This window comes from Oncorhynchus keta, chromosome 3, assembly GCF_023373465.1.
Source record: "Oncorhynchus keta strain PuntledgeMale-10-30-2019 chromosome 3, Oket_V2, whole genome shotgun sequence".
Taxonomy (NCBI): domain Eukaryota; kingdom Metazoa; phylum Chordata; class Actinopteri; order Salmoniformes; family Salmonidae; genus Oncorhynchus; species Oncorhynchus keta.
The window spans coordinates 12,823,837-12,849,016 of NC_068423.1; the positions used below are offsets into that span (position 1 = coordinate 12,823,837).

At 45.0% G+C, this 25,180-nt stretch overlaps 1 protein-coding gene and 1 long non-coding RNA gene across 3 annotated transcripts; one reads left to right on the top strand and one right to left on the bottom strand.

Moving 5' to 3' along the window:
• Positions 1-963: 963 nt before the first annotated feature.
• armc7 (armadillo repeat containing 7) lies at positions 964-24,953 on the bottom strand. Of its 2 annotated transcripts, none has more exons than XM_035749339.2 (4): positions 24,935-24,953; positions 3,070-3,181; positions 2,688-2,831; positions 964-2,544 (listed from the first exon to the last, which is right to left on the bottom strand). In XM_035749339.2, exons 2-4 carry the CDS (start codon positions 3,158-3,160, stop codon positions 2,198-2,200), a joined length of 582 nt encoding a protein of 193 aa, XP_035605232.1. In that variant the 5' UTR covers positions 3,161-3,181; positions 24,935-24,953; the 3' UTR covers positions 964-2,197. The 2 variants fall into 2 exon arrangements, with proteins under 2 accessions (XP_035605232.1, XP_035605223.1); XM_035749330.2 differs by lacking the exon at positions 24,935-24,953 and adding an exon at positions 3,267-3,383.
• Positions 3,410-8,947, top strand: LOC118366733 (uncharacterized). The gene is made up of 2 exons (XR_004822024.2): positions 3,410-3,767; positions 8,246-8,947. It is a non-coding gene; the product is annotated as an uncharacterized LOC118366733 (long non-coding RNA).
• Positions 24,954-25,180: the final 227 nt, after the last annotated feature.

A 25,180-nucleotide genomic window follows, 5' to 3' on the forward strand; every position in this document is an offset into this window, starting at 1 on the left:
GCCCTGAGGCAGCAAAGCAGCCCCAAACCATGATGCTCCCTCCACCATACTTTACAGTTGGAATGAGGTTTTGATGTTGGTGTGCTGTGCCTTTTTCTCCACAGTGTTGTGTGTCCCTGCCAAACAACTCAACTTTAGTTTAATCTGTCCACAGAATATTTTGCCAGAAGCACTTCAGACGTGCAGCAATGGTTTTTTTGGACAGCTGTGGCTTCTTCCGTGGTGTCCTCCCATGAACACCATTCATGTTTAGTGTTTTATGTATCGTAGACTTGTCAGAGATGTTAGCATGTTCCAGAGATTTCTGTAAGTCTTTAGCTGACACTCTAGGATTCTTCTTAACCTCATTGAGCATTCTGTGCTGTGCTCTTGCAGTCATCTTTGCAGGACAGCCACTCCAAGGGGAGAGTAGCAACAGTGCTGAACTTTCTCCATTTATAGACAATTTGTCTTACCGTGGACTGATGAACATCAAGGCTTTTAGAGATACTTTTGTAACCCTTTCCAGCTTTATGCAAGTCAACAATTCTTAATCTGCGGTATCCTGAGATCTCTTATTCAATCCATGGTTCACATCAGGTAATGCTTCTTGTGAATAGCAAACAAGTTGTGCGTGTTTTTATAGAGCAAGGCAGCTCTAACCAACATCTCCAATCTCGTCTCCTTGATTAGACTCCAGGTTAGCTGACTCCAATTTAGCTTTTGGAGAAGTCATTAGCCTACACATACTTTTTCCAACCTACACTGAATGTTAAATGATGTATTCAATATAGACAAAAATACAATAACTTGTGTTAGTTTAATCACACTCTCTATTGTTGTGACTAAGATGATCAAATTTTATGACTAATTTATGCAGAAATCCAGGTAATGCCAGATTTCACATACTTTTTCTTGCCACTGTACTTTAATTGGGACCATGGGTGCATCTAAGGAATGCATTGAATTTAATGAAAAATAGAGTTTACTGAATGCAGAGACTTTAATTGGGACCATATGTCAAGATGTCACTGGATAGCATAGTAATGGGTCGCAGACATGACTGCAGGAGATTTGGCGGAATACGCCTGAGCAAGGCACTGCACAGAATCACTGATCTCCGAATCCCAATGTATTCCAACTCAAGATTAGCTATGCTACTGATCCTCTGGAATGTGAATGACCAGCCCAACGCCATGTTTTTCTCCACCACAGCTGGGATGTGGCCCACCAGACCAAACCAGATTCCATCCTTGTAACGCTGCAGCATCTGTGATATTGAAAGAACCCCCACGTTCCAGAGGGATTTGGAGATCAGTGATTCTTTGCAGTGACTTTCTCTTGCCAATCCCTTTTAATGTGCTGAGTAACTTCAGTCAAAGGGGACATAAGAGCTTATGTCATCTCTAAATCGGCAATAACTAACTGGGATGAAGTGAGTTGACAGAGTCAACTGAGTCTTAAGTCCATACTGTCAATAGCTAAGAGCAACCGAGCCAGTTAACATCACATCGTTCAACAGCTAAGCATAGCAGTGGTGTTGTCTCCCTCATGTGGCACTGAAGTGTAAAGCAATTTTAAATTGGAAAGTATGTTTGTTACAAAGTCCTCCATCGCGAGTCATTGTGCACTCCTACACAGTGTACAAAACACTAAGAACACCTTCCTAATATTGAGTTCAGGTGTTTTTCCCTCAGAACAGCCTCAATTCGTCAGGGCATGAACTCTACAAGGTGTTGAAAGCTTTCCACAGGGATGCTGGCCCATGTTGACTCATTCTTCCCACAGTTGTGTCAAGTTGGCTGGATATCCTTTGGGTGGTAGATCATTCTTGATACACACAGGAAACGGTTGAGTGTGAATCGATCAGCGTTGCCGTTCTTGACACAAACCGGTGCACCTGGCATCTATTACCATAACTCATTCAAAGCCACTTAAATATTTTGCCTTGCCCATTCACCCTCAATGGCACAAAATCCATGTCTCAATTGTCTCAAGGATTAAAAATCATTCTTTAACCCGTCTCCTCCCCTTCATCTACACTGACTGAAGTGGACTTAACAATTGACATCAATAAGGGATATTAGCTTTCACCTGGTCAGTCTATGCCATGGAAAGAGCAGGTGTTCTTAATGTTTTGTACACTCGGTGTATGTGATTCTCTGTTAATTTCTCAGAGATCAGACATCAGATCTAGCGATCATGTCTCCAGACTAGCCTAGTCCTTAGGCAAGGGGATCCCCAGTGCTGTAGGATGGTGTCCCTGCATCTGTGCCTCTGCCCTGGCCACCTGCTCCTCAGTGCAGCAGTCCTGGAGGAACACAGAGGCCAGGTTATGCAGGCGTGGGCTCTGGGAAATGGAAAAACGCAGCATGCACTGTAGCACTGCGGTGTCGGTGGTTTGGGTGCGTGATGCAGCGGTGGTGAGATTCATGAGTGTGGTGATGGCAGATAGCACTGTCTCCTCCCGGCGGCTGGACAGGCATCCCGTAACCAAGGGGATTGCTTCGCTCTGCAGGATCTGGTCACGGCATTCCCGATCCATACTCAGGTTACATAGACCCCCTGGGAATGCACAGAAGCACTCCATGATGGAGAGATTCTCCTTTTGAACATCTGGATTTAAGTTACTGTATGTATATACTGTATGTATCATTTATACATGATCTTATGTATTTCACAACTAGTGTCCCTTGTGCCATACTCACCTATCCCAAACTCCACAAAGTTCTCATTTTCCTCTGTGAGCATGTCCAAGAAGAGATCAGTAACCTGAAGGGTTCTCAGGTCCTCCAGGTTCCTCGGATCATAGGCGAAGTTGGCCAAGTTGGCCAGCACTTGCTCTTTCGCCTCTAGAAGAAATGGACAATTTGATAGTCATGTTAGCTAATGCCAACCACATGGTCAAATAAGGCTCAATTAGTTATATATGGTGTAGTAAGATTTAGCTAGAATATAATCAAACAGGAGGTCTATCATCCACCAAATCATTACCATGGCTTCTGCATTCTAAAACATTAGCTACACCAATGTCTACACATTATATTAACCATGATATAGCCTACTCTACTGCATTAGCTAGCAACGTACCATCACTGTCGGTGTCCTGAAACTCAGTGACAAGCGTCTGCAGGTATTCAAACCGATCAGATCCCGTCGCAGAATGTCCTTTTCCCGACATGTGTTCACTTCGTCACAGTTACTATGAATAAACCATCGACTGATATATTTACAATGACGAACGTTCACTCAAGATAAATAAAGTAATAATCTTCACATTTTAATACCAGTGTTGTTGCCGGATGTTTGGACAGCATTGGTCCGTCCTCGAATTGTTGCCCCACCAGGACACGGTCCTTAGTGTAGTTGGTTCCTACTAAATGGCTTTCTAGGAGGAGGATATTCCTGCAGTTTTACTTTATTTGTGAATGCGTGACAACTGTGTACACTTGTATATTTTATCATCTAAATAGTTTATTTAAATTCTCACAAAATGCATTAGATTTAACCAACGTGTTTTGTAATGATGGGAGGGGTGATCCGGCGGAAGTCGTTGTACGTGCATCTTTTGTGTTCTTGGAGAGGTCACGGTACAGTTGTTGCAAAATACTAGTGAAATAAGAATATTTTGACGGACAACAGTTATTCATTTTGCAAAATTTCGGACAAGTCTAGTGGTGGTTGTTGTCTACCATGAAGCAACATCAACTGTCTGCCGTAAAGCGCCTTACAAAACCCATTTTATTTGGAACATTAATCGTGGGACTGGCCACTGCTTTCTTCAACAGGTGATCCCCCTTTCATTAAATGTTTCTAGCTAGCTATGTAGCTGTATTCTGTCTGGTAAAGGGCAATCAATGACCCATTAACTATAGACGGTCTATAATTGCTCTTCACTTAGTAGCCTGTCTGTGTTGTCCTATTTACAGGGAAATACTACATTAATGTCAATTCTGAATTCATCCTAAAAACGTAATTCAATGACACAATTTAATTTACTGACTGCCCATTGTTGTTAGGTGGTTGAACATGTCTTTGGACCCCTAACTAGTGCTTAATGGTGTACTGCCAATAGTGAGTGTGTAATAATAATCTAGTGAAACGCGAGCCCAATAATGGACTAAAGGAGCCTTATAATAGTCCAAGGACATTACATGTTCTGTTTAGATGAGCCAATTCACCTCCAAACGTGAATCCTAATTAACGTGAATTGATTCTCAATTGTGGTATGATTACAGAAACATAAAGCCCTCTACTTTGAAATCACACCAAAAAATTAACGAATGCAAAATATACAGTTACTACAGTTTAAGGATTGGACCATTTCTTTTTTCCATTTTCGCCTAAAACGACATCCCCAAATCTAACCTCCTGTAGCTCAGGACCTGAAGCAAGGATATACATATTCTTGATACCATTTGAAAGAAAACACTGAAGTTTTTGGAAATGTGAAATTAATGTAGGAGAATAACACATTCGATCTAGTAAAAGATAATACAAAACAAAAAAAAGCATGCTTTTTTTTGTTGTTCCATCATCTGAAATGCAAGAGAAAGTCCAAAGTATTATTCCAGTTAAGGTGCAATTTAGATTTTGGCCACTATGTGGCAGCAGTGTATGTGCAACGTTTTAGACTTGTCCAATGAACCATTGCATTTCTGTTCAAAATGTTGTATCAAGTCTGCCCAAATGTGCCTAATTAGTTTAAAACATTTAAGTTCATAATTGTGCACTCTCCTCAAATAGCATGGTATTCTTTCACTGCAATAGCTACTGTAAATTGGACAGATTAACAAGAATAAGTTTTCTGCCCATATTAGATATGTCTATGTCCTGGGAAATGTTCTTGTTACTTACAACCTCATGCTAATCACATTAGTGCATGTTAGCTCAACCTCAACCGACATTGTATTGGTCACATAAACATATTTTGCAGTGTTATTGTGGGTGTAGCGAAATGCTTATGTTCCTAGCTCCAACAGTGCAGTAATACCTAACAATACACGCAATTCCAAAAAAGATTAAAGGAATTAAGAGAGAGAAAATGACTTCAACGAGCAATGTCCAGGAATATAAAGGTATGAGGTAGTGAAAACCCATTATGGACAGTATATGCATAGAAAAGGTGTACAACAAAAATCACTGAAGCTGGAGATGCATATCTCCCTAACTAACTTCAAGCAGCTCACAGATCATTGCACCTGTAAATAGCCCATCCAACTACCTCATCCTCATATTATTTATTTTTTACTCCTTTGCATCCCAGTATCTCTACTTGCACATTCATCTTCTGCACACCTATCACTCCAGTGTTAATAGCTAAATAGTAATTACTTTGCCACTACAGCCTATTTATTGCCTTACATCCCTAATCTTACCTCATTTGCACACACTGTATATAGATTTTTTTATATTGTGTTATTGACTGTATGTTTGTTTATTCCATGTGTAACTCTGTATTGTTGCTTGTGTCGCACTGCTTTGCTTTATCTTGGCCAGGTCGCAGTTGTAAATGAGAACTTGTTCTCAACTGGCCTACCTGGTGAATAAACAAGCAGTGGAGGCTGCTGAGGGGAGAACGGCTCATAAATGGCAGGAACGGAGCAAATGGAATGGCATCAAGCACCTGGAAACCATGTGTTTGATACCATTCCACTCCAGCCATTACCCCAAGCCCCTTCTCCCCAATGAAGGTGCCACCAACCGCCAAGTATTGGCGTCCTTCCGTTTACACACAGGTGTTGAGAGAAGCAGATGGCCAATTAGCACAGGTAGACAGACCTATCTATGTCTTCTATCTGTTTTTTGTAAACAAGCTCTGTAACATGGAAATACGACCGTTTGGGAACCCTACCTCAGCTTTCAATTTCTAGGCGACATTCTGCCCTATCCCTACAGTTCTCAGCCATTCGCTTCGCCAACCTCGTGTGAACTACAATTCTGACACTGTGTTTTAATGTTTACAAACGCAATGATCACCGCTTGCAATATGGCTTTTGAAACATATGGCCTTATATTTCATCAGCGAGAAAGAATCATTCAAACAAAAAAAACTCACTGTAGCAGTTTACAGATCCATACACTTAGGGATGCCTACATTCGACGAAACTACACTTCCGCTACATGCTAGATAGCTAATTAGCACAGGTGGTCACCCCTTGTCTTCCTTAAACAAGCACCGTAACATGGAGATATAGCCCTGTCAAGGTGTACATCAATTTAACCTTTACATTTTTTTCAAAATAATTGATTGCTCAAAGCAGTTAGGCCTCGATTCTGAGCCGAGTTAAGCATGCATAAATGGAAAGTAATTTCCTTTTATGCACTTCTCTATATGCGTATTCAGACCTTTAACTTAAACACGAGAATAGCATGCTATTTGTTCGGGGTGGAGATCTAAGAAATGAAGGTGTGGTGGTGTGTCTACGGATTTAGGGATCCCGAGTGGCGCAGCGGTCTAAGGCACTATGTCAGTGCTTGAGGCGTCACTACAGACCCAGTGTCGTCCGGGTTTGGATGGTGTAGGCCGTCATTGTAAATAATAATTTGTTCATAACTGACTTTCCTAGTTAAATGAAAAAATAAGTCATTTTCTGACCTTTACTTAATTCCATCACCTGCCGATTCCAAGTGGAAAAAGCATCGACTTTCTTTTTTCCGAAAGAAAAAACAACAGCATTCTCCATGCACTGTAATTTTTTTTATCAATAAGATTAGCTCTATTGATAAGAGCTAAGTAAATCAGTAATCAGTTTTTAAAAGGCGATTGTAAATACACATAGCAATGGTTTTAGATTATTTTTTCCATATGATCCTGGAGACGAATGTGAAGCAAACTGAAAATAATATCAACATGACATGAATTGCAGCCCCTTTTCCACACTAACACAGGTAATAAATAGCTGTGCCGTTATTATGTGCACTTTAGTGTTAGTTTTCAAGTGGTAGCTTACATTTTGCATCATTCCATTCCGTCGTTTACCTTTCTTTCTTCCGTCACGTCTGTGTAAATTGTTCCTGAGGGTCGCTAGCATTAGTGGATCGATCAGATTAGGCTAACGTTGTGCAATCATTTGGGACCTGTAGCCTATTTGAATTCTTATGGAACTCAGACCACACATAGCAGGTTAAACCTGGAACTTAGTGCACTGTTCACAACGACTGGACCATTGTCATACAGTTCCATGATTAGTGAGAATTAGGGTAGATTTATAGGACTATTGTTCAACCCCCATTGTACACCTTTTTTTCCCCACCTTCCAATATTTTATGGATTGAACTTGTCATATTCAACTTTCAGGATAAATCAAACCACTGTATTTGTTTATTCATCAATAGTGATTGTGCCTAAAGGCTCTCAAACTGTATTTTTAAAATGATTCATATATACCTTTCCTAACCCTAACATTTGCCTAAATAATCTACAAAATCAGAGTTTTTTAAAAATCTACCTGTTGGTGTTGAAATGGAGCTGAAGATGCATAGAGGGATTTCTTTCATTGATTCCTATTTTCTGAACCGGTTCTCTTGATGTCTTCTAGTCTGTCATCAAAATTCGAATTAAAAAGGTACACCGTAATTAAAGGGATGGCTTAAAATAAATGTACCGAAAACCCTATTGAATGAAAACTCCACAAGAAAATCGATTGGCCAGCAAGTGGGAGGGTTTTCAGCTGCTGAATTACATTTATTCAGCATTACGCAACTTCACAAGGTAAGTCTGAATACTAACTACTGAGAAGTACATAGGAAAGGAGTGAGCAAGAAAGGTGTAATTTCCTAAGTCGGAAATTGGGCCCTTAGTGTCTATGAATGGAGTACCAAAACGCCATAAAAAGGTGTGTAGTAATTGAAATGATTTCTTGGTGATATGAAAGATACTTTCCTTATGTTTCCAAAACTTCACCATAAGCAATGCATGTTCACGTTCAGACCGAGGGTCGGGACTCTTAACAGAAGTCCCCACTGGCAGAAATCAATAGGCGTTAAAGGCAGTTGGCGTCTATGAATGTGTTCGTGAAAAGCATGAATGCACACACAAGAAGTTAGTAGAGGTGCTGACTAACGGCGAGTAAAACTATAGGCTATAAAAAAAAGTCACACTATATAAGCTCCCAGTAATTTATTGGGTCAACCACCAGCGTTTCGGCATCACACTGCCTTCTGTGATGATGAAAGGTTGGTTTACCCAATAAATTATTAGGCGCATATATAGCGTGCTACTTTATTTGTGTGTGTGTGTAATTACATTGTATACCTTCTACAGACACCGATTCTTTGAGGACCTAGCAGAGATGAGGGCTCAGGAGCGTGCTAAGAATGATGCCAAGCTAATGGAGGTGCTGGAGATGAGGAAGAGGCAGATGGAGGAGTTAGCAGAGAAGAAGAAGCCATGATGAACCTCGACCCACTGGGCACAACAGACACTGAGCTGGACAGACCGAATGACAGCATCCCTTTGGTGGGGTTGCTGAGGGTTGTACAATACATGCCATTTTCAGTGAGGGAATCATTTAGCAAACAAATAGACAGGACAGAGAATAAGTAATGTCACGACAAGAGCATCATTCATGTTCAGGTTTTCATCGTGGTTAATCATTCATCTAACTTAATGTTTTCGTGGAGCTCTAAATTGTCCAATGAGATGTCCATGAAGAGGTCCTCTTCTTGTCAAAGAAAGAACTGAAAGGCAATAAGGTGTTTGGGGTGTGGGTACACTTTTTGGTTTGCTGCTGCAACTTCACTACAATGTAATATTTGTTTAAAGAGCGGAGCATCACATTTTTGTCCCATGATGATAATTGGGTACAGCTGTGAAGAAGCCTACAGTAGTCATCATTAATTGTACAGCAAATCATGATGTTTAATCAGAATAGATTATCCACTTGTTAGTGGGTACCACGGAGAGGGAATTCAACATCCGAAATGTATGATTGCTGGATTTAAATAAAACAAAACATGAGGGCAATGGTGGTAAATGTTATCTTTACCTCTACCAATAAGAATTATGAAATTACGGCCTAATCTAGAATGGAAACCATTACTTTGGTGTAGTTTTTGTATAATTTTGTTCAATTTGCAAGTACAATTTATCCACCAGGGGGCAGTGGTGACTCAATGTTCAGCTGCGTTATCCTTAGTCTTGTTCTTAGGGCATCACTGTTTCGAGGGCTATGACGCTAAAAACTCACCAGAAGTGGGCGGGTGGAAAGGACGTGACCGGCAGAGCAGTGACTATGCTAGCAGGATAGTCCACATCTTTGTTGATAGCGAAATGGTGTTAACATAAGTGGATGAATTGGTCTAATTTAGCATGTATGGTAAAGCCTCAACCCGTAGCTACCTCTTCCAATTGAGCTAGAAAAAAAAGTGAATACTGACGTTTGTATTATTTTGTGTGATTACAGCGCCAGCGATAAAACGGCAAAATAGACACGTACTAATTGAGTGAGGCGTCAAAGCAGACAACCCGCCCGCCCGGCTTCGGTTGGGTTATTATAATTTTATTCAACGGTGGGTCAAATCCTGAATGCTGATTGGTTAAAACAACATTCCAGCTGGTGTCTATTCAACAATTTGCCACCAGCAAAGTCTGACGTTAAAATGCCTATTTACGCAATCCACTGGCTCATCAGCCCAGCCAGGCAATTTATAAACTTAATCTCCACTATAAAAAGCATCTAGGCTGGGTTTCTGTACAGCACTTTGAGATATCAGCTGATGTACGAAGGGCTAGATAAATACATTTGATTTGATCTAGACATCTCACATTTAATTTAGACTAACATTTCGTTTTCAACAGCAGAGGTTTGTATAAACCTTGCCGTCTGTCTCTCCAACATTTACAACATTTGATCTCCTGCTGTCCTGTACTAGTACTGAACGTGTCAGGACGAGACAGACAGGCAGGCAGCGTTTCTCAGCCAGTCGAACTCATGAATCAGCTGGCATCATTTTTATGGATATATATACAAAAACAAATGTCAATTGAAAAAAGGTCAAACGAAACGCAGCTAATTTGCAGTCTTTCCAGCTTCAGTTTGAAGTGATTGATTGTGTTGCTGTAGCTGTGTTGTTGGCTAGCTCAGAACAACAGTGTCCTGACAAGTGAGATCATTTTCTACGCCAGGGTAAATCGCACCTCATTGTTATGGTTGTATCCAAATAAATGTCACTAGAAAACAGCTTAAACAAATACAAATTCAGCTACTTTGCTGTTATTCTGGCTGCACTTTTTGACATGACTAAGTTTGCCGTAGTTGGCTAGCTAGCAAGCAAGGGTTAAGAACGTTGCAAGCCAGTATGGCAATAGAACATTAAGAACGAACAACTTCGTCTCGTGCCTAACACCCTTGCCAATACATCCTCCAAACACTGGCATTATCACTTAACTAAACAATGGATTCTCAAATATATCATACAAACGCCTTGCCCGTGGTGAGTTTAGGCCTTGAATGTGACATGTTGGATGAAGGCAGAGGGCAGAGTTTACGCTCAATGGAGTTTTCGTTATTCAAGTTTGAGCTTTTTCTCAATGATTCTTTCCTTGATTCCTTACACCGTCTCTCCTCACCTCGTAAAACTGCATTGGAGGTCAGAGGGGGGGGACATTCTCCAATAGGTTTGAGAAGGAGACTGAGAGGATATGAGAAATCACGGATTAGAACTAGAGAGGAAGAGGCGAAGCGAGAGCAATTTCTCCAATAGGGTCCAGCTGTGACATCATCCCTCAGGGTTTATACTGCCACCTGGGTCTTTGCAACAGGCAGCGTTTTTGTTTGCTCACTAAGCAGTTTTTTATGGAGGGATCAAAGAGAGAGCACAAAAGGAAAAGCTCTCTCTTGGTGAGGACTCCCCATCTGAGTGAGTCAAACCACACCTAATCCTCGAACTGCCCAGCAGACGAGCAGCCCCAAGAGAGAGTCACCCCCCCCCCCACCCCCATCACTGAACAGACCCAGGTTCCACAACTGCACTGATCCTCCATTGTTGAGTGAGATATATTCACAAAGATGGAGAGAGTAATTGTGGAGCTCAGAGCGAGTCCACTCTCACCCCCCCCACAAGACCCGGAGGGCTGAAGGTGGAGATAGACGAGAGAGCTTGCTGCACCCCAGACTGAGATGAGAGAACTTGAGGAGAGAGAGGAACACATGGCACAGCTAACAGCACTGAAGGAGTAAGTGAGAAAGTTGAGGTGTGACTCCCTCAGAGAATCCAGCAGAACAGTCCACCTCAGACCTGGACCACAACCTCAATACCACGATGGGACAGACAACACAAGACCCACCAACCCAACAGACGCCACCCCTCCCTAACAGCCCTCCAGTCAACTCCTACACATCCACGAGGACACACAAAAGCCAGAGGTTGTGCTTCTCATTGATTCAAATGGGAAACACATTCAAGAGAATAATCCCCCCCCAACGGTGCAGTAATGTCTAACAAGTAATCTAACAAATCCTAACAATTCCCCAACAACTACCTAATACACACAAATCTAAAGGGGTGAATGAGAATATGTACATGTAAGTATATGGATGTGTGAAGGCAAAGGTGCAATATATGGTATAAAAAACAGTATATACATGTGATGAGTATTGTAAGATATGTAAACATTTTTAAAGTGGCATTATTTAGAGTGGCATTGTATAAAGTGACTAGTGATCCATTTATTAAAGTGGCCAGTGATTGGGTCTCAATGTAGGCAGCAGCCTCTCTGAGTTAGTGATTGCTGTTTAGCAGTATAATGGCCTTGAGATAGAAGCTGTTTTTCAGTCTATCGGTCCCAGCTTTGAAGCACCTGTACTGACCTTGCCTTCTGGATGGTAGCAGTGTGAACAGGCAGGGTGGTTGATGTCCTTGATCTTTTTGGCCTTCCTGTGACAGGTGTCATGGAGGGCAGGTAGTTTTCCCCCGGTGATGTGTTGTGCAGACAGCACCACCCTCTGGAGAGCCTTGCGGTTTAGGTTCAGCCCGACAGGATGCTCTCGATTGTGCAGCTGTTAAAGTTTGTCAGGGTTTTGGGTGACAAGCCAAATTTCTTCAGCCTCCTGAGGTTAAAGAGGCGCTGTTGCGCCTGTGTGGGTGGACCAGTTCAGTTTGTTTGTGATGTGTACGCAGAGGAACTTAAAACTTTCCACCTTCTCCACTGCTGTCCCTTCAATGTGGATAGGGGGCTGCTCCCTCTGCTGTTTCTTGAAGTCCATGATCATCTCCTTTGTTTTGTTGACATTGAGTGAGAGGTTGTTTTCCTGACACCACACTCCGAGTGCCCTCACCCCCCTGTAGGCTGTCTTGTCGTTGTTGGTAATCAAGCCCACTACTGTTGTGTTATCTGCAAACTTGATGATTGAGTTTGAAGTGTGAATGGCCACGCAGTTGTGGGTGAACCGGGAGTACAGGAGGGGTCTGAGTACACACCCTTGTGGGGCCGCAGTGTTGAGGGTCAGCCAATTGGAGATGTTGTTTCCTACCTTCACCACCTGGGGGCTGACCGTCAAAGTCCAGAACCAACTTGCACAGGGCGGGATTGAGACCCGGGGCCTCCAGTTTGATGAGCTTGGAGGGTACTACGGTGTTGAATGCTGAGCTGTAGTCAATGAACAGCATTCTTACATAGGTATTCCTTTTGTCCAGATGGGATAAGACATCGTGATGGCGCTTGCGTCGTCTGTGGACCTGTTGGGGCGCTAGTCATTTAGTTCAGTTATCTTTGCCTTCTTGGGAGCAAGAACAATGGTAGCCATCTTGAAGCATGTGGGGACAATAGACTGGGATAGGGAGCGATTGAATATGTCTGTAAACACACCAGCTGGTCTGCGCATGCTCTGAGGACGCGGCTAGGGCTGACATCTGGGCCAGCAGCCTTGCGAGGGTTAACACGTTTAAATGTTTTACTCACATCAGCCACGGAGAAGGGGGGGGGGTGGAGTCCTTATTTGCAGGCGGTGACGGTGTACTGTATTATCCTCAAAGCAGGCAAGGAAGGTGTTTAGTTTGTCTGGAAGCGTGACGTCGGTGTCCGTCACGTGGCTGGTTTTCTTTTTGGAGTCCGTGATTTCCTGCAGACCCTGCCACATACGTCTTGTGTCTGAGCCGTTGAATTGCTACTCCACTTTGTCCCTGTACTGGAATTTTGCTTGTTTGATTGCCTTGCGGAGGGAATAACTACACTGTTTATATTCAGTCATATTCCCAGACCTCTTTCCATGGTTAAATGCGGTGCATCGCGCTTCCAGTTTTGCGCGAATGCCGCCATCCATCCACAGTTTCTGGTTAGGGTAGGTTTTAATAGTCACAGTGGGTACACCATCTCCAATGCACTTCTTTATAAACACACTCATCGAATCAGCGTATAGGTCGATGGTGTTCTGAGGTTGACAGGAACATATTCCAGTCCATGTGATCAAAACAATTTTGAAGTGTGGCTTCCGATTGGTCTTACCAGCATTGAATGGATCTCGTCACTGGTACATCCTGTTTGAGTTTCTGCCTATAAGACAGTATTTTCAATATGGCGTCGTGGTCGGACTTTCCTGAAGGGAGAGAGGTGGAGGGCTTTGTATGCATCGCGGAAGTTAGAGTAGCAGTGGTCGAGGATATTGCCCATGCGCGTAGCACAATCAATATGCTGGTAGAACTTAGGTAGCCTTGTTCTCAAATTTGCTTTGTTAAAATCCCCAGCTACAATAAATGCAGCCTCAGGATATATGGTTTCCAGTTTGCATATAGTCCAGTGAAGTTCCTTGATGGCCATCTTGGTGTCTGCATGAGGAGGAATGTACACAGCTGTGACTATAACTGACGAGAATTCTCTTGTTAGGTAAAATGGCCGGCATTTGATTGTTTGGAATTCTAGGTTGGGTGAGCAGAAGGACTTGCGTTCCTGTATGTTCTTATGATTACACCATGAGTCGTCAATCATGATGCATACACCCCCGCCCTTCCTCTTCTCAGAGACATGTTTATCTCTGTCGGTGCGATGCATGGAGAAGCCCTGTGGCTGAACCGATTCCGACAACATATCCCAAGAGAGACATGTTTCCGTGAAACAGAGAATGTTACAATCTCTGATGTCTCTCTGGAAGGAGACCCTTGCTCGAATTATGTCTACTTTGTCAAGAGACTGGACATTGGATAGTAGTATACTCGGGAGTGGTGGGCGATGTGCACGTCTATGGAGCCTGACCACGTGGCCGGGTCCACAGGGTGGTGGTCCGAACAGAGGATCCATTTCGGGAAAGTCGTATTCCTGGTCGTAATGTTGGTAAGTTGACGTTGCTCTTATATCCAATAGTTCTTCCCGGCTGTATGTGATAAGACTTAAGATTTCCTGGGGTAACAATATAAGAAAACAAAATACTGCATAGTTTCCTAAGAACTTGAAGTGAGGCGACCATGTCTGTCGGCACCATCATTCATCAATAGGCATGCCCTGGAGCTGTTGTCAAAGGACAGACTAGGTTCCCAGCCACATCATAATTCACATGAGCACAAATTACCTGAGGGCCCAGCAGTAAAGGGAGGCCACAGCAGGAAAGGGAGTGATTGAAAAAGCTTCTTACACTTTCCACAAGTGGTCATCTCCACCCTGCTATCCTGAAAATACTAACACCTGTGAGAATGCTATTCACTGACTACAGCTCAGCGTTAAACACAACGCTGAGCTGTGGTGCCCTCAAAGCTCAACACTAAGCTAAGGACCCTGGGACTAAACACCTCCCTCTGCAACTGGATCCTGGACTTCCTTATGGATCACCCACAGGTGGTAAGGGTAGGTAACAACACATCCGGCACGCTGATCCTCAACACAGGGGCCCCTCGGGTGCGTGCTCAGTCCCCTCCTGTACTTCCTGTTCACTCATGACTGCATGACCAGGCACCACTCCAAGACCATCATCAAGTTTGCCAATGACACAACAGTGGTAGGCCTGATCACCAACAAAGAAGAGACAGCCTATAGGGAGAAGGTCAGAGAGCTGGCCGTGTGGTGCCAGGACAACAACCTCTCTCTAAACGTGATCAAGACAAAGGAGATGATTGTGGACTAGAGGAAATGAGGACAGAGTACGCCCCATTCTCATCTACGGGTCTGCAGTGGAGCAGGTTGAGAGCTTCAAGTTCCTTGGTGTCCACACACAGTCCAAACACAGTAAGACAGTTGTGAAGAGAGCATGAAAAAGCCTATTCCCCTCAGGAGACAGAAGATTTTGCATGGGTCCTCAGATCCTCAAAAGGTTCTACAGTTGCACCATTGACATCACTGCCTGGTATGGCAACTGCTACAGAGGGTAGTGTGTACGGCTCAGTGTATCACTGGGGCCAAGCTTCCTGCCATCAAGGACCTCTGTACCAGGCAGTGTCAGAGGAAGGCTCTAACAATTGTCAAAGACTCCAGCCACCCTAGTCAGACTGTTCTCTCTGCTACCGCACGGCAAGCGGTACCAGAGCGCCAAGTCTAGGTTCAAAAGGCTTCTTAACAGCTTCAACCCCCAAGCCATAAGACTCCTGAACAGCTAATCAAAGGGCTACCCAGACACCTCTTTTATGCTGCTGCTACTCTGTTTATTTTCTATGCATAGTCACTTTAACTCTACCTACGTACATGTACATATTCCTCAATTACCTTGACAAACCGGTGCAGCCGCACATTGACTATAGCCTCGATATTGTTATTTTATGCTGTTTAATTATTTGTTACATTTTTTTTCTATTTTTTACTTAACTCATTTTTTTTCTTAACTTCTTAAAGCATTGTTCGTTAAGGGCTTGTTAGTAAGTATTTCACTGTAAGGTCTACTGCACCTGTTGTATTCGGCGCATGTAACAAATATAATTGATTGATTTGATTTACAGCGAGTGAATGCAAGCATTTCCAGCATTTCCACCTGGCCTGCCACTCCACCCTGGACTTGAACAGCCTTTACGACCAGGTCCACCTCTACAATGCAGCAGTCCCAATTTTTGCCACATCCCTGAAGGATGTCACCCTCAACCGCAGCCCCAGCACCTCACCAGGAGTAACAGACCAGCGAGACACCGCACCCAGACCAGCGAGACACCCCACCCAGACACCCCACCCAGACCTGAGAGACTCCCTCCCGAAGGACTTGCACCGGGAGAACCCACGCCAAAAGGACCTACATTCAGACCACAGCATCACCAGCCACATCCCCACCCCCACATCCCACACCCCACTAAAAACCCTGGCCACACCCTATATAGGCCACCCAACACACCCCGTGCCCCTGCAGAAAGGACCTCAACATGACTGCTGCACATATGCCCAGGCCGTGAGCAGAGCAACAGGCCCAACCCCCACTAATACACCTGCCCAAGCCCAATCCTGCAACCTAAGAGATATGAATCAGATGCTTAACATGCTCTGCTCACACCTACTGTAATGGTCCGAGCCTAAACCACACAAAAACAACACTAGACACTATGGAACACAGAGCTTTTACTATCTCATCCTGGAATATCATCTGCCTTTGGCCTAAAGAGCAGGAACACAGACTTCAAAGAAGTTTGAAATACAGACATTAACATCCACCAAACTACCAGGTGTGAAACAGGGAAGAGACTCAGGGGGTATACTAATTTGTTATTGAGCAGACCTAACCCACTCTATTAGTCAAAACTGGAACATTTGACATCCGTCTAGAAATTAATAATGAAATTATCTCAATAGAGAAAAATGTCCTCATGTGTGCTACCTATATCCCCCGAATAGAATCCCCATACTTTAATGATGACAGCTTCTCCATCCTTGAGGGGAGAACAACCATTTCCGGGCCCAGGGACATGTACTAGTCTGTGGCGACCTAAATGCCAGAACTGGACAAGAACCTGACACTCTTAGCACACGGGGACAAACACCTACCTGGAGGAGACAGCAATCCCTCCCAAATATGCCCACCTAGACACAACTATGACAAAACAACCAAGAAAAATGTGTCACAACTCCTATCGCACGCTAGGTCTGTACATAGTCAATGGTAGGCTCCAAGGGGACTCTTATGGTAGGTACGCCTACAGCTCATTCCAGGGCAGTAGTACTGTAGATTACTGACCTTAACCCAGTCTCTCAGAGCGTTCACAGTCAGCCCACTGACAGCCCTATCAGATCAAAGCAAAATCACAGTCTACTTGAACAGAGCAATACTCAAATGTTTTGATTTGATAGGGAAGCTGAGAGGTCAAATATACTGTTTGGGTTTTCTACTGGCAAGTTTACACCTTCACTATTTTATTTTATTTAACCTTTATTTAACTAGGCTGGGCGGGCCATGGTAGGCGGGCCAGCGATGGTTACCTCCCGGCACCATCGCTGGCTCCATCACCCAAAGGCTGACATTGGCCCAGGGGTTGATGACATTCTGGAGAAGACCGATAAGGTTCGTAGGGACCGGGAGACCCAGAGACGGTACCAAAGCAGACGGACCATCGCCACCCACCTACACCCGAACAACGCTGGGGTCCCTCTCTCCTGCCCCATCTCCTTGTGCTAAGGGATGCCAGCGGGGAGAGGCACAGCTTGCGATGAAGCAACAGCCTGTTTTTTTCCACACGGGTCTTTCCCATTTTTTTTAATTACCGAGAGGTACTGGGTAATTTATCCCTTATCGGGTTCCTATTCCTCCAAGCGGGTCATGACATAAGCTCTCCCAGGGCATCGAACCCCTGCTCTGTGGCCTTGTTGGCTTGGCTGAGCTTATGGCTTCCCTTTGTGACATGCATGATGGTGTCAACCATCACCGCCGTAGGGACGTGCCTGGGGGACCCAGGAGTTCAGGGTGCCAGAGGAGAGGCAGGTCCCGGCAGGACCCATAACACACCCTTCCCCAGCCTTGTCCTCTTATCCCGGTCTCAAAAGGGCAAAGTGGGGTACTCACAATGTTCAAAGGGTACTGCAATTCCAGTGTTGGCCACCGTCCTTCAGGGCCCTTTGTGTCACCACGGTGGCCGACCCCCTGAAGAAAACCCTGCATCTGGAGTTCATCTCACTCCTGGACAAGGGTGCCATCTGCTTGAGACATCAGAACAGCGAGGTGGGTTCTACTCCACTTATTTTGTGGTCCCAAAAAGAGATGGCGGGTTTCGACTGATTCTGGACCTTCGCAACCTCAATGGATACTTGAAGGTACTGAGGTTCCACATGCTGTCCCAAGCCCGTGTGTTGCAGGCCGTGACACTGGACCTGAGGAATGCGTACTTCCATGTTCCTGTTCACCCAGCTCATTTGCAGTACCTCCGATGTTTGCTTTCAAGGGACGGCTTATGAATTCATGGTTCTTCCCTTTGGCCTCTCCTTGACACCCCGCACTTTCACAAAGTGCTTGGACGCTGTCCTGGCCCATATTGTACCCCGTCCAGGACCCTGGTCCTGTCAGACAGAGACATGCTCCTGACCCACATCGGTGGGCTGGGTATTGGACTTGGTCCTCATGAGAGCACACCTGCCCATCAGAAGGGTTCAGGCGATCTGATCTTGCCTCGACCACTTTCAGCAGGGGTGGGTGGTATCCGCCTTGACCTGCCAACGCCTGTTGGGCTTGCTGACGGCGGCCTTGATGCTGATTTCCCCTGGGCCTGCTCCATCTCCGGCCTCTTCAGCGGTGGTTCAATTCCCACCGGCTGCACACGAAGCGCCAACATCACCGCCAGCGGCTGGTGACCGCACAGTGCGATTGGGCGTGCAAAATTATTCAGCCCCCTTAAGTTAATACTTTGTAGCGCCACCTTTTGCAGCTGTAAGTCGCTTGGGATATGTCTCTATCAGTTTTGCACATCGAGAGACTGACATTTTTTCCCATTCCTCCTTGCAAAACAGCTTGAGCTCAGTGAGGTTGGATGGAGAGCATTTGTGAACAGCAGTTTTTAGTTCTTTCCACAGATTCTCGATTGGATTCAGGTCTGGACTTTGACTTGGCCATTCTAACACCTGGATATGTTTATTTTTTAACCATTCCATTGTAGATTTTGCTTAATGTTTTGGATCATTGTCTTGTTGGAAGACAAATCTCCGTCCCAGTCTCAGGTCTTTTGCAGACTCCATCAGGTTCTTCCAGAATGGTCCTGTATTTGGCTCCATCCATCTTCCCATCAATTTTAACCATCTTCCCTGTCCCTGCTGAAGAAAAGCAGGCCCAAACCATGATGCTGCCACCACCATGTTTGACAGTGGGGATGGTGTGTTCAGGGTGATGAGATGTGTTGCTTTTACGCCAAACATATCGTTTTGCATTGTTACCAAAAAGTTCAATGTTGGTTTCATCTGATCAGAGCACCTTCTTCCACATGTTTGGTGTGTCTCCCAGGTGGCTTGTGGCAAACTTTAAACGACACTTTTTATCGATATCTTTAAGAAATGGCTTTCTTCTTGCCACTCTTCCATAAAGGCCAGATGTGCGCAATATACGACTGATTGTTGTCCTATGGACAGAGTCTCCCACCTCAGCTGTAGATCTCTGCAGTTCATCCAGAGTGATCATTGGCCTCTTGGCTGCATCTCTGATCAGTCTTCTCCTTGTATGAGCTGAAAGTTTAGAGGGACGGCCAGGTCTTGGTAGATTTGCAGTGGTCTGATACTCCTTCCATTTCAATATTATCGCTTGCACAGTGCTCCTTGGGATGTTTAAAGCTTGGGAAATATTTTTGTATCCAAATCCGGCTTTAAACTTCTTCACAACAGTATCTCGGACCTGCCTGGTGTGTTCCTTGTTCTTCATGATGCTCTCTGCGCTTTTAACGGACCTCTGAGACTATCACAGTGCAGGTGCATTTATACGGAGACTTGATTACACACAGGTGGATTGTATTTATCATCATTAGTCATTTAGGTCAACATTGGATCATTCAGAGATCCTCACTGAACTTCTGGAGAGAGTTTGCTGCACTGAAAGTAAAGGGGCTGAATAATTTTGCACACCCAATTTTTCAGTTTTTGATTTGTTAAAGAAGTTTGAAATATCCAATAAATGTCGTTCCACTTCATGATTGTGTCCCACTTGTTGTTGATTCTTCACAAAAAAATAGTTTTATATCTTTATGTTTGAAGCCTGAAATGTGGCAAAAGGTTGCAAAGTTCAAGGGGGCCGAATACTTTCGCAAGGCACTGTATCTGCCTGCCATGTGAGGTGAATGGACAGGCCTGTGGGGCGCCATCCCTTGGTCTCCAGGTTTGTGAAGGGGGTTCGTTGCCTGCGTCCAGCTAGGACCTGTTAAATGGCGAGCTGGAATCTGGATGTGGTCTTGGCAGCTTTGGCAAAACCGCCTTTTGGAGTCTGCCTCCCTGAAACACCGCTCTATGAAGGTGGTTTTCTTGGTGGTGATTACTTCCAAGAAGAGGGTGGGTGAACTCCATGCTTTTTCGGTAAGTTCTGAGTGCTACTGGGTGGACCCTGGTGGGAGGAGTATATCTCTGTCCCAACCCTTCATTCCTCCTGAAGGTTCTGCTGTGCCCTGTGCTCTTTGTCTGCTATGGTGAGAGAGTCCTGGGGGCTGGGCTATGAAAGCAAATTCTCTCTCTCTGGATCGTGGACATGATTATGACAGCATACCGCCTGGCTGGGAAGCCAGTGCTGGGATCTGTGGTGGCACATTCAACACGAGGTGTGGCTGCGTCCTGAGCACTACTGAGATATGTGATATATCACTGATATTTTCCGCGGCCAGCTGGGCTTCCTCTTGCATCTTTACTACTGGATAAATGTGGCACCTCCCTCTGCGGTTGGTTCAGCAGTCCTGGGTGTCACCTCCCCTTCCGGGGACTGTGCTGGGACCACCCTTGCATATTGACGGCCCCTGCATTTTGGTCCCGCACTGGGACTTTGCCGCTGGCTGGCCCCTGCATTTTGGTCCCGCACTGGGACTTTCCCGCTGGCTGGCCAGGTCTCTCTAGCACCGACTAATCTGGTACAATCAAATGTAGACCGCATTATCTTCCAAGAGAATTCTCTTCGATTATAATCACAGCCGTATATATCCCCCCCCAAGCAGACACATCGATGGCTCTGAACGAACTTTATTTAACTCTTTGCAAACTGGAAACCATTTATCCGGAGGCTGCATTCATTGTAGCTGGGGATTTTAACAAAGCTAATCTTAAAACAAGACTCCCTAAATTTTATCAGCATATCGATTGTACAACCAGGGGTGGTAAAACCTTGGATCATTTTTACTCTAACTTCCGCAACGCATATAAGGCCCTGCCCCGTCCCCCGTTCGGAAAAGCTGACCACGACTCCATTTTGCTGATCCCTGCCTACAGGCAGAAACTAAAACAAGAGGCTCCCACGCTGAGGTCTGTCCAACGCTGGTCAGACCAAGCTGACTCCACACTCCAAGACTGCTTCCATCACGTGGACTGGGACATGTTTCGTATTGCGTCAGATAAAAATATTGACGAATACGCTGATTCGGTGTGCGAGTTCATTAGAACGTGCGTCGAAGATGTTGTTCCCATAGCAACGATAAAAACATTCCCTAACCAGAAACCGTGGATTGATGGCAGCATTCGCGTGAAACTGAAAGCGCGAACCACTGCTTTTAATCAGGGCAAGGTGTCTGGTAACATGTCCGAATATAAACAATGCAGCTATTCCCTCCGCAAGGCTATTAAACAAGCTAAGCGTCAGTACAGAGACAAAGTGGAATCTCAATTCAATGGCTCAGACACAAGAGGCATGTGGCAGGGTCTACAGTCAATCACAGACTACAAGAAGAAACCCAGCCCAGTCACGGACCAGGATGTCTTGCTCCCAGGCAGACTAAATAACTTTTTTGCCCGCTTTGAGGACAATACAGTGCCACTGACACGGCCTGCAACGAAAACATGCGGTCTCTCCTTCACTGCAGCCGAGGTGAGTAAGACATTTAAACGTGTTAACCCTCGCAAGGCTGCAGGCCCAGACGGCATCCCCAGCCGCGCCCTCAGAGCATGCGCAGACCAGCTGGCCGGTGTGTTTACGGACATATTCAATCAATCCCTATACCAGTCTGCTGTTCCCACATGCTTCAAGAGGGCCACCATTGTTCCTGTTCCCAAGAAAGCGAAGGTAACTGAGCTAAATGACTACTGCCCCGTAGCACTCACTTCCGTCATCATGAAGTGCTTTGAGAGACTAGTCAAGGACCATATCACCTCCACCCTACCTGACCCTAGACCCACTCCAATTTGCTTACCGCCCAAATAGGTCCACAGACGATGCAATCTCAACCACACTGCACACTGCCCTAACCCACCTGGACAAGAGGAATACCTATGTGAGAATGCTGTTCATCGACTACAGCTCGGCATTCAACACCATAGTACCCTCCAAGCTCGTCATCAAGCTCGAGACCCTGGGTCTCGACCCCGCCCTGTGCAACTGGGTACTGGACTTCCTGACGGGCCGCCCCCAGGTGGTGAGGGTAGGCAACAACATCTCCTCCCCGCTGATCCTAAACACGGGGGCCCCACAAGGGTGCGTTCTGAGCCCTCTCCTGTACTCCCTGTTCACCCACGACTGCGTGGCCACGCACGCCTCCAACTCAATCATCAAGTTTGCGGACGACACAACAGTGGTAGGCTTGATTACCAACAACGAGACGGCCTACAGGGAGGAGGTGAGGGCCCTCGGAGTGTGGTGTCAGGAAAATAACCTCACACTCAACGTCAACAAAACTAAGGAGATGATTGTGGACTTCAGGAAAGAGCAGAGGGAACACCCCCCTATCCACATCGATGGAACAGTAGTGGAGAGGGTAGCAAGTTTTAAGTTCCTCGGCATACACATCACAGACAAACGGAATTGGTCCACTCACACTGACAGCGTCGTGAAGAAGGCGCAGCAGCGCCTCTTCAACATCAGGAGGCTGAAGAAATTTGGCTTGTCACCAAAAGCACTCACAAACTTCTACAGATGCACAATTGAGAGCATCCTGGCGGGCTGTATCACCGCCTGGTACGGCAACTGCTCCGCCCTCAACCGTAAGGCTCTCCAGAGGGTAGTGAGGTCTGCACAACGCATCACCGGGGGCAAACTACCTGCCCTCCAGGACACCTACACCACCCGATGTTACAGGAAGGCCATAAAGATCATCAAGGACATCAACCACCCGAACCACTGCCTGTTCACCCCGCTATCATCCAGAAGGTGAGGTCAGTACAGGTGCATCAAAGCTGGGACCGAGAGACTGAAAAACAGCTTCTATCTCAAGGCCATCAGACTGTTAAACAGCCACCACTAACATTGAGTGGCTGCTGCCAACACACTGTCATTGACACTGACCCAACTCCAGCCACTTTAATAATGGGAATTGATGGGAAATTATGTAAATATATCACTAGCCACTTTAACTATGCCACTTTGTTTACTTTGTCTACATACTCATCTCATATGTATATACTGTACTCGATACCATCTACTGTATGCTGCTCTGTACCATCACTCATTCATATATCCTTATGTACATATTCCTTATCCCCTTACACTGTGTATAAGACAGTAGTTTTGGAATTGTTAGTTAGATTACTTGTTGGTTATCACTGCATTGTCGGAACTAGAAGCACAAGCATTTCGCTACACTCGCATTAACATCTGCTAACCATGTGTATGTGACAAATAAAATTGGATTTGATTTGATTTTACAGGTATATCAATATATTGGACCGATCCAATATAGTGAAACATAACGAAGGTTACGTATGTGAGCTATATGGATCACGCCAATCCTCTACCGTGCTAGAGGCACTTAAAAAATGATGTAGAGAACGTGTGTCATGGCCATGGGGTCTATATATAGGGGCGGACCCCAGCTGTGACACAGGTGTACACGGGAGTAAATCTGTAAATCCTCACCTCGGATGTATCCCTCCGGAGGGGAGTGATACCAATATATTGGAGTGATCCATATTGCTCACATAACCATGGTTACATACACAACCTTGGTTTCCCATGCCAATAAAGCCCTTTGAATTGTGTTGAATTTGGTCAACAGAAAATGGAATGACTTATTAGCTTGTTTGATTGAATAGAAGTTTCGTAATGCTTAGGACGTTATGAGTGTGATATAAGTAGGACACGTGACATCCTGGAAACTTAGCTAAAAAAACGCTTTATATAGGAGTTGTGCCAGTCGTTCACACACGTATCTGCTCTCTTATTGGCTGTGGTCCCATCTGATCTTGCCTCTGCCCAACTGCCTTCCATTTTATTTCACAGTCAGGGCGGTCCAAGGGGCCAGAGTTCCAGTCCAGAGGCACAGTTTCAACTGTTACTACAGTTTTGCTTCGGTACAGCAGTTTAACTGACGACCGGCCCAGAAAAACTATTTCCGTACACTGACACAAAGAAGTCAGATTTGAAAATTCCTAATAAGACACTTAAGTCATCACCTTTGTGCACAAAACGTTCATTGAATTATTAAAATAATTTTCACTCAGGCTGACTTTTTTTTTCTCACTCACAGCAGAAAGTTGAACATTTTATCAGTTTCTAAACCCAGAGGCAACAGAGACTTCCAAAGGGCTTGCGAAGCAGGCCAGGGGTTTGATAAATAAATAGAAGTGAAAGATTATTCCTTAGCTGTTCATTTTCACAATCTAAAGGCACAACCTAGCTTCGAGACAATGAGCATGGTTAATATGATTGTGGATAGTATGATTAATATACATTTGTTTAAAATGTTTACATGCATCGCAAAGAACAATTTCCCTAATAATCCTGTTTACATGGACATATCTGAAATCATGCTACTGATGGCACTCTGAAATATTTAACGAGTATTCAGACCCCTCCAGCGACACATTTTCAAAAAATTGACTAGCGACAAATCAAGCGACCTTTTCTGGTGTTAGAGACTTTTGGAGACTGACGTGAAAGCGTGTATCGTTCTTACTCTTCTCAACGAGCAGCGGGTGCTGCGGTGAGCCCATCCCCTATCCCATCCCCCATCACAAAGCACTCACAGGTGGCCCATTCCTCGCGCAGCTGCAGTCAGAGCAGGAGATGTTCACCCCTCCACATCCAGACTGCAAATGAATCGCACATGCGGGAAGCCGCCGCTTTTGTGAACCCGCCCTGAGTTACATTCAGGGAAGGATGTAAATGTTCTTTGTCAAAAATAAATCACTGCATTTGACTCACACAGCCTCAGTCACTTACTCACCTTGTCCACTGTGTGTACCTCTCTGTGGCATAAGCTAAACATCTAG